General features: G+C 43.7%; 1 protein-coding gene across 12 annotated transcripts in view; it reads right to left on the minus strand.

Annotated features, from left to right (window-relative positions):
- Positions 1-10,718, minus strand: part of PKHD1 (polycystic kidney and hepatic disease 1 (autosomal recessive)) — a 383,573-nt gene that overhangs the window by 38,248 nt on the left and 334,607 nt on the right. For 9 of the 12 annotated variants that reach the window (XR_002101523.1, XM_019537166.1, XM_019537170.1 and 6 more), the window contains one exon: positions 3,734-4,751. The exons of the other annotated variants lie outside the window; for them this stretch is intronic. Coding sequence is in view for 8 of the 9 variants with exons in the window: in XM_019537166.1 (XP_019392711.1) it covers positions 3,734-4,751 (1,018 nt within the window). In the remaining variant the exon portion in view is untranslated. The remainder of the gene's footprint in view (positions 1-3,733; positions 4,752-10,718) is intronic. 12 annotated transcript variants of the gene reach the window in all.

Below are 10,718 nucleotides of genomic sequence, written 5' to 3' on the forward strand. Positions count from 1 at the left end.
TATATATACACACACACACACACACATACACATATAAAAATTAGGAAATCAGATAAACAGATTTGTTGTCAGGCTGCACTGGCTTGGCTAGGGCCACAAAATCTACCTTTAAGTCATTCTGTCCTGGGTTATGAAGAATGAAGCCCACATACTGTGAAGCAGGGAGAGCCACAGGTTTCACATTATAGGGCTATTAGCCATACTGCAGCATAGCCTGCTATATCTGCCCTGAAGATCTTGTTCTACTGGATACAGGTGTGAAAAAACTCCTTTCCCCACACCTTACCCCTTTGTATGGAAAAGTACACAGAAGGACACCGTCTCTCATTATCCCGACTCCATTATCCCTGCCTGTGCTGGTGTATACTGTCTAAAGGGAACTAGACAGAGGGGACATTACTCCCCAACAGGAAATATCTGATTTAATTTTATAAGTTAGACAGGGCCTTATTATATCACAAGTGTCAGCCATAAGGGATGCCAGAAGGCGATGACTGATGGGGAGTAATAAATAACACCACAGAAGAGCCCATGCAGTGAAGAAGAGATCTAAAGCCCAGGTTGCCTCATATTCAGTGGTGTTTGTGTAACTTGATAAGTGTATGTTACAGGGGCCTCCCTCACTGATTTGCACAGGCTGAGCATCCATCATGGCTCCTGCTAGACTGCCTAGCTGTTCAGTCCAAGACATTGCAGCAAATATTTTTAGCCTTGGTACAGCAACCACCACATTTGTATCCAGATTCCCTATAGACTTCTATCACATTAGCTCTGTTCTTTCCTCTCCCAAGTGATCACAGATCAACTCTACCCAACCCAAGGGATCAGCCTTACACAGTCTACCCTCACTGCTGGGCTCACTCCTCCCCTATCGCCAACTTGCAAGTGCCAGGGCAGAATAAGGAGTACTAACAGTTCAGCCCACAACATCACAAAGTGCAGCTGAACAGTTATGCCAAGGCTGCGTCATTGGATCGATGGCAGAAAAGTGGCAATGCATTCAGCTGTTGATTAAACCCTGATTCGAAGAGCAATGTGTATGCATGCCAATCCCGGGATATTTCTGTTCTGGGACAAACACAGGCACAACTTGTCCACAGACAAATGCCATGTCTGCCCCTAGCCCCCATGACCTGCAGAGTTTATTGAAGAAGCAACCAGACAGAATGTGTAGATGTATTAGAGTCTATTGCAATTAATCCAAAAATACATGTAAAATCCATACAGTTAGAGATTTCTCTAGATAAAGGGGTTTCCTATTACCATCATCATCATCATCATCATCATCATCACCACCATCAACCAGCTCATGGAGAGGGAATTTAATCTCTTTTAAACTCTATAAAATGTTTCACTCAATTTTATAGGATGTAAATTTTGCCTATCGGGTTTACGTTTAAACGTGCAATCCTGCAAACAAATGACTATCTGACGCAGGATTTAGTACCATGAATAGTACCCCACTGAAATCAGTGTTACCCCACATCATAATAAATAGTGCAGTCAGTAATAAATATCTTGAAGTTTTGGCCCTGATTTGTTTGTCCTGCAAACAAGTATCCCTGATTGGAGTCCCACTGAAGTTAACAACTTTCCATGCTGACCAGGAGTACTCAAGGCCCCTACACCCTTCTCCTGAAAATATTTGCATATGTGCTTAACACTACTAGCACCGCCAGCCCTAGTCACCTCCAGACCCATCAATAAGCTGTAGCAGAGATCATCCTTGAACTGAGGGATTGTTGCCAATGTCTATGAGATGGCCCTAGTCTACCAATTATAGTAAAATGAAGTGCATGCATATGTATCCACAGCTTTGACAGCTGAAGAACTTCAAGCTCAAACAAGATTCAGTGATAAAAGTACTGAATGGCTGAAATACAATTAAGACTGGCCAAGGTGGTTATAGAGAATATAGGTCTTGTCAAGCAACTCTGATTTAATTCTTGATTGATTAAAAAGGGTATCTTTATAGGTGTAATTTATTTTTGTACAGCTTAGTAGTAGAAAACGACATTTTGCCATCAAAATTAGCAGGATACAATACCAACAGAGCACCCATTAAATGTATTAGGAACTGGATGACTGACAGATCACAAAAAAACATGTCACTGGGAAATCATTGCATGAAAGGGTTTCTACTGCAGTTTAGAGGCAGTTAGTTCGAGTCAATATTTTCATCAATGATCTAGGGAAGAAGTATAAACTCATTGCTGATGAAATTTTTGCATGACAAAGACTTAGAGAGGTAAATGAGGATGAGGATAGAGTTGTCATCCAGTGCTGTTTGGAATAACTGGTAGGCTGGTCCTATTCAAACCAAGTGAAGCGTTATACTATTTAATATATAGTCATTCACCTAGGAACAAGGAATGCAGGCCGTACCTACAGAATAAGGAACTGTCTCTTGGAAAGCTATGACTCTGTAAAGGATTTGGATCATAGCAGACAAACAAATTAATCTGAGCTCCAAGTGTTGTGATGAAGAACCAGGGCTAATGCAATCCTTGACTATATCAGCCAGGGAACCATGACTAGGAGCAAGAAGGTAGCTTTACCTTTGTTGATGTCATTGGTGAAACTAATATTAGAATCTTGCACATGTATATTGATCTTCAATATTAAAAGGGATATTGAAAAACTGGAGAGGTTACAGAAAAGAGCCCCCCCTCAAAATGGCTTCAGAGCTAGAAAAAATGCCCAAGCGTGAGAGAGTTATAGAGCTCTCTCTGTTCCATTTGTCAAAAGGAAAACTTTGAGGTGACTTGACTACAGAAGAGCCTCTCCCGGGGGAAAAGACCAGATACCAAAAGGCTCTTTATTCTGACAAAGACATTAAAAACAGGAGCCGAAGACCAGAGGCTGAAACCAGACAAATTCAAAATAAGATTTAGACATAATTGTTTAACAGTGATGGTACATTAGAACAAACTACAATGAGAAGAGCTAGATTCTCCATCTCCTGATATTTTTAGACTAGATACCTTTTGGGAAGAAATGCTTTAGTCAAACACCATTGGTGGTAAAATGTACTGGCCTCTGATATATAAAGGTTTAGGTATACAAGCTTGATATATAAGGGTGTCTTCTAGCCTTTAAGGCCATGAATCTTAATGTCTAAGATCTTCAGGGTGGAAGCCTGCCTTTATTGTACTATGTGCATTTCTGGCCCTGTATCAAACAGATTTAATGGACTATGCCCATATAATCTGACCTCTCATACAACACCAACCATGGCATGTAGCCCAAAAATTATTGGACCCAGCCTAGCTGGTTGTGGTTGAGAAGACATGATATTTCAGAAACTTCCTGCCTTGTGGTTAAAAAGAGGCATGCTTTTTGAGAAACTTCCTGTCTTGACTTAAAGGACTCTTAAGTTAGGGCTTTTCAGCTTCTCAGAAGTTGGGGAATATTATGTTCCAAGGACCACATCCATGGGGGTTACTGGCTCCCTTGATACTGCACTGTCTCACTCGCTGGATTGCAGAGCCCTGGACATGCTGTTCCAACCCCAGGGGCAGGCAGTGCAAACTGGGGAGCTGGGCAGCTCCAAGGGGCCCTTCCAGGCCATATGCAATCCACAGGCCACCTGCTGGAGAGACCTGCTGTAAACGATGGAAAACTTACTACATCTCCTGGAACCTGGCCTGGTTAAATATTCTTATTTGGTTAAATACTCTTGGTTAAACAATAATGATCACCACCACCTTTTAACACTATGAAGCACACTTACCGACCACTACTTCCTTCTGGTGATGGGGAGGCAGGCCACATCAGCATTAAAGTATCAGTTGGTATATCCAGGACATGCTGAAGCTCCCCAGTCTGATGAGCAGTGATGAGAAGGTTGGCCAAGCTCTTCAGCCTTTCATTAGACAGGGAGGGAACAAGGCTATTTCTCACAAGGCTTGGTGGGTCCCCAACTTCGATGATCATCATGCTCGATGAGGGTGCTGTACCAGAAGGCCGTAGCCTCCTCATGCTCGTTGGCCCTGCCCAAGTGTTCTCCCAGTCATCCCTGCTACTGAAGGCCATGCAAGATGTCACAGTTGGACACAGACGTCTCCTCTTTCTGGCATTGGCCGCGATAACCTTTAATGTGCTCTTACTCCCTGCCCCATTGTGAACTATTCTGACCAGTTCATGGCCAATCTGTAAAAAATCAGCCAGGTGAGGGATGACATTTTTCTGATCCTCCTCTCCAATGGTCGTGGCTGTGGTAAAAGCAATAAGAAGTGAAAGGCTTGTGTAGATTTCTACAGGTTCATCTCCATGAAGCAGGACATACAGAAGGTTGTCCTCAAAGCTGAAGTAGTTGGTGCCTGCCACAGCATCAGATGAAAGAAAAGATGAGGTGGATGGGATGTATTTTCCTTGTGTGAAAACGTGAACGCTTTGGGGTTCATTGTAGAATACAGCTAGGAAAAGTCTGGTAAAGCTTTGGCCACTGATGAGGTGGAGTCTCATGGTCAAAGGTGTTGGACCAGCAAAGCAAACCTTAGTGAGCTTGTTGGATGGCAAGACAGAATAAAATGACCATGGATATCCTGAGGAGCAGCAAGATGAATGTGAAGCTGCTGCATTGAAGGAATCCACAAAACTGCCAGTCACTGACACCACTGGAGACGGCCTCTCTCCATCAGCATCTACTTCCAAGGTTTCCAGGATCAAAAGTGCATGGTCCGTCTCCTTGCAGAAGTAGCCTTGGGTTGAGGGCTTGTAGACACACTTGCTATCTTCTCTGTATATACCTGTTTACAAACAACAAAAAGGAGAGGGAGATCTACCATGCCAAGATGCCACATAATACCGAATCGTGTTGAGGGCATATTTTCCCAATTCAGTGTTCTTACGTATACTTGATGCCAAGAACTGTTTCTCTCAAACAGCCTGATTCAAATCATTGCCCTTTTCACAGGTTCACAGAAGTTTAGGGCTGGAAGGGACCTCGTGAGATCGTCAGGTCCACCCCCCTGCTCCAGGCAGGAAAGACAAACAACCCCAGCAAGGTGTGCATCCAGCCAAGCAAGGTGTGTGTTCTTTAAGAGGCTCTTTATATTGCGATATTGCTTCCCTCCTTGCTTCACATGCAAAATCATCCCTTGTACTGGCTTGAATTGTCCTAAAAAAACCCAGCTCCTGAACTGGAATAGCACATTGGTAAGATGCTCCAGGAACATCCCCAGAAAGCCTCGGGGTTTTTCCCCTCTCTGCCAGAAGCTGAAACTAAATTGCTACTTTCGCCATTATTAACCTCTTCCTCCCTTCTTTCCCACCCTTGCACTGATTAGCTTTATGGGTCTTTATATGGGGGGGTGCAGCCAAGCCCTGGATATTACCTGCCCGTCCTGCCTTGGGGATGGAGCGTGCACTTTCACAGTGCCTGGAAGCAAGGCCTGGGCAGCCTGACTAGAGTTAAAAGCAAAAATCTTCCTCCTCCTTACATGTCTCCAGTTCTGACTGACACCTAGCCAGCTATGATCCCCTTCCTTGGTCCCAGCCTGCTTGTGGGGAAAATAAGACCCTGGAAAAAACCAGGAAAGATTGTTAGAGATATAAAAGGAGACACTGGATCAATCCAGTGAAGAAGTCAGAGCGGAAGCACAGAATTATACAAGGAAGGGGGAAGTGAAGCTAATAAGATCCTCCTATTTGCTTTCCCCCATGACATACGGTGGTACCTAATGAGAGGTGAGACATCGAGATTGACAGAAGGACCCACCAGTTTATAACTGTGTAACTCTCTGCCATGGGAAATTCATAGTCTGATAATGAGACTACTGTTCAGCCTCCTGTGGATGTTACCCTGCGGTCACATGCAGGGTAACATCCACACCATGAAACCCATGCTGACTTGCTCTTAAAGGGGCTCTTAGGATGGGACCAGTTAGCGGACCCTTTCTGTGCACATCACAGAGGAAAGCACAGTGGAAAGTCAGCTATTTAAGACCCAGCTTGACAAAGCCTTGGCTGGGATGATGTAGTTGGGGCTGGTCCTGCTTTGAGCAGGGGGGTGGCCTATGTGACCTCCTGAGGTCCCTTCCCACCCTCATTTTCTATTATTTTAGGATTCTCTATTTGGACATTGAGCAGCCAATGTTGTTCCTTCATCAGTCCAAGTGCTTGGCTAATACTAAATGCAAGGGGGCACGAGGAGAGGAGAGGGAAACAGTTTTGTCTGGAAGCACTGCACGAATAAGAGCTATTCTTTATTATCTCGAAGCATAGGGGACTTGCACAGTACAACAGGCAGGCCACAAAGCCTGACAGATCTTATCATTTGCTCTCCCAGAAACATCCCAGTCATCCTCCCCCGCCCTTCCCATGACATTTCTCTTGCCTATAAATGGGACTTGCTTGTATTTTATCATCCCTAGGACTTTCCTTTGCCCTGTTCTTTTCCCAGCCAAGCTGGGTTGTGGAGTCGCAGTGACTTTCCCCCCGCCCCCCTCCCTTCACCTTCTTCCAAATGGCCTTATCTGCCAGTCACAATTTCTGTGGCCTGCAATTTCGATCACTTTTAAATGAAACCCATGCTGGCCTTGGTAATCATAATGTCATTTACAATTTACCACAAAACACGTTTATTCAGTTAGTAGCACATTGGAGAAAGAGAACTCCATATGAACTCGCCGCTGAAGGCCTAATCTGATTATTTCCTCATGAAAATCCAAGCAGGGGTGCTTGTAAGAGAGGGCTGGGAGAAGCAGGGGAAAGTGAGGCCTGGTCACAGCTGACTCTCATAATCAATGCGAATAGATAAGTGACATGGCGCGTCAGGGGCAGCAGTTAATCTGCCCTGGGGCTTTCCTCTACAGAAGGCCAGAGTGGACAGGACTTAATAAATACTGAGTGACCACTGAATATTGGGCTGACATGGGCTATTTACATTGGAGATGAACAATAACAGTGATAAATTCCAGAAGCCCTCCTTCTAAATGGGTGAAATTAGATTAAACAGGTTATATTTGTGTGTGCATGTGTGTGTGTGTATGCAAGACAGCGAGAGAGGGAGAGAGAGAAGTTGCACGGCAGAGAGAAAAGGGAGAAGAAAGGTGTGCAGGGTGGAAGAGGGAGACAAGAAGGGACCGAGTGTGAGCATTTTTGTGTATATAAATGCATCTTAGAAAGAAAGAGAGAGGCAAGCGTGTGTGCTTACATCTAGTAGCGGGGAAAGCAGCATGTGAGACAGGGGTGTCAGGGACCCCAGCGCATGCGTGACATAGCGGTGAGCGTGTGCGCTCACTTGCCCTATCTATTTCCTTCCCTTCAGACAATAAATTCCCCTTTTTTTTTTTCGACATTCACAACCCTTCATATCAAGTTTGTTATTTTATTTAATTTATTTTTATTTTTATTTTGATGTTTTAAACACCCAGGTTGCTTCCAGGGCTTCTGACAAATATTAACTTCGTGTCAATATTTGTCCTTCCTGTCGTGAAATGAGGATTTTCCACCTCATTTCACATTTGAAAAGAAAAATATGCCGAGGGGGTGCACTTTGCTTGGGAAAAAAAACCAAAAAAAAACCAACCCAACAAACCCAACAACAACAACAACAACTCATATCCTTTATTTAGAAAAATGGATCAAGGCACAGGGGGGGAAGAGTATTTTTTTAAATAGATGTTTTGACTTTAAGGCACAGAAATGCCTTGGCAGGTCTCCTGCATCCGTTCCCTATTTCCTCAACACCACAAATAAATAAATAAACAAATGCTAAAGTTAAAATTGAATGAAATACATCAACATTAATGATTTTCCCCTTCAGGTTAACACCACCATTTCCTTCAATAATTTTTACCCATTTCATGATGGATTTCACAATTCAAGGTACAAGGGGGAGGGAAAAAAAAAATATATATATATAGGCAATTTTTTGACAAAAACAAAAAGGTGGCATCAGTTTTTGCTGCTTTGCTTTTTATCAAAATAAAATAAATCTCCCGCAATTTTCTTTCCATCTGACTGGATTCGCCCCTCGGCCGTTTCTAATTTAACTACAATTATTGTTCCAAAAATATAAAAGGGAGTGGGGACAAATGGGTCAGTGTGTGGAAACGGCGATTCACTGGCCTTGGGCTGTCCAGCATGTATCGTTGCTGAAGGAGAAATATGTCTCAGCATGAACGGCTCCTTTTGACCTGCTGACATCCAAATGTGCAATAAAAAGGGCCCAACGTTTGGACCCTAGAAATCTAACAGGACAATAAAGTGAAATTAAGGTGTTGTTATGCACTTTGCCTCTATGTTTTCTATGGCCTCACATTTGCCATTCTGAATTTTGACTGCAACACATTCTGTTTGATCCCTACGGGGGTTCTGCTGAAGCTAATGGCCCTAGAGGCATTGATCAACTCTATACACATACCAGTGACTCAATTCATGTGAGCAGTCCCATGGAGTTCAGTAGGTGCAGCTAGACCAACGCTGAACTCTTCTTGAACATTCCCCTGATTGCATGTAGGTCTATGAATGAACATGAGCATCTTTGTGCAGGAGCTGGTACCAATATGGGAACCTGTTTGGCCTCTTATAGATGAATGTGTGCACAACTCTGGGCCAGGATGCATGTTTGATTGCTCTAGAGTGTAGAAACAATTGTGATTGAATACATGTATGAACACACTTTTTTGCACACATTCCCTCACCGGTATGCATGCATGCACACCATGATAAATCAATGCATATACTTGCACAGGTATTTATAGATTCTGGGAAATAAACAACTAAGAATATTAAATCCTTTGATTTTTGGTTTTTGTCATACTACTTTTTTGGCTTTAAAGGTGTGTGCAATGGTCTGGGCACATAATAACATTATCTGCTATCTGCATAATTATTTAGGTGCATTATTCACACTGTTTATTCATTGTGATAGCACCCATGTTCAGGGCTTCACTGTGCTAGGTACTGTACAGAAAGGATAAGCAACACACATACATGTCAGAGTATACTAAATCTCATCAACAAGTCAAGAGCAAATAATAGACTTGCCTAGCTCTAAGCAGCCCACATAGAGTAATACTTTGTTCCTGACCTTGAAGCCAATTAGACCCTACCTTACTCACACTTTGGCCAAAAGTGGGACAGAATGGCATATCTGGAGATTACAGAGCCTGTGGCCCTATCAGACCAGATGCACTGAAGTTCACATGCTGTAGTGTTACAAGTGGTCAGTGCACAGGAACATAGGACCACAGTGGTATAAGAGATCCCTCGAGTCAGCAAACCCACCCATTCAATCTGACTGCATTGATGTATCCAAGGTGGGGAAGGGATCATGGCTGGAACATTTTGATTTCATGTACTCTGGCCTTCAGAGTTGTTCTCATTTGCACTGGGACTCTTCTTACAGCCCAGCATTCACATGGTATGACTATGGCACTGAGATCTCCTTCCCCTCCCTTTCTTGATGATGCAGTCTCCCCTGAAAGGTTCAGCGCACAGTCTAGCTGGATGTCCTATCACCTGGAAGACTGAGAGTTTTTATGACCTAAAACTTCCCTGCCAGTTGCAGATCATTAATATATCCTACTAGCTCACCCTACAGCAATACCGCCTAACATGAGTCCTCCCAAACAATGAGGCAGTCATGAGGCTGGTTTAAAAAAAAACATTAGGTTAAAAAGGGAATGAAAGGGTTGGGAGCCTTGAGACTCTACTCCCTTCACACTCCCAAGCTTCTCTCCCAAATCACAAGCTTCACACGTGTGACTTGTGACTCTTGTGGAATCACTTGACTAGGAGCTACAGCTTTGGTCCCATGGCATCTGGAACCAAAGTGGGCTTATGTACACTGGGTGTGTCTACATGTGCATTTATGCTGGCTTAAATTTACTGTGCAGTAAGTTACAGTCTAGTAAGTGGGCATTGGACAGCATCTACATGTGCAGGCATTAAAGCGCATTAACGCTGTGTGTGGACTGACTCGGGACTAAATTTAGTCCTTGCATTTGCCACTTACTTCAGTGTAAATTTGATACCTGTATCATGCAGGTATCAAATTTAGACCCAATTAGTTACTGTGTAATAATGCACATGTAGACACCTTGCTGTGAGGTAACACTGTGTGTGGACTGCCTTGGGACTAAATTTAGTCCCATTAGTCCCAAGTCAGTCTACACACAATGTTACTGCACAGTAACATGTCTACATGTACGTTACTGCACAGTAAATAATCAGGTGTAAATTTGATACATGCATGATGCAGGTATCAAATTTATGCTGAAGTCAACATAAGTTGCCATATTTACTGCATGGTATGGGCATCCATGTGTAGACACATGCCCGTATTGTGCCATAATTTTGGCATAGATGTGCCCAGTGAGGCCACTCTGTGCTTAGCCCCAATAGTTGTGCTTAAGTGCTCCAAAGACAGATCTGGAGAGTGTGGGGAGAGGAACAAATCCAGAGCACCTTAATTTCTGGGTCTGGAGAGATCTGTAAGTGCAGGAAGGTAGGGCATGCTTGGCCCTGTCCTACCTAGGTCCTACTGCCCAGTGCAGACAAGCCCAAGGCTGGCATCTTAGTCTACTTATGCTGAAATAGCATAGCGGGGGGCTGCATTTCATAGATTTCATAGACATCAGGGCTGGAAGGGACCTCGGGAGATCATCGAGTCCAGCCCCCGCACCCAAAGGGCAGGAAGTCAGCTGGGGTCATAGGATCCCAGCAAGATAAGCATCCAATTTGCTCTTGAAGGTGTTCAATGTAGG

The sequence above is a fragment of the Crocodylus porosus genome, unplaced genomic scaffold (genome assembly GCF_001723895.1).
Source record: "Crocodylus porosus isolate Cpor-Errol unplaced genomic scaffold, CroPor_comp1, whole genome shotgun sequence".
In the NCBI taxonomy this organism is placed as follows: domain Eukaryota; kingdom Metazoa; phylum Chordata; order Crocodylia; family Crocodylidae; genus Crocodylus; species Crocodylus porosus.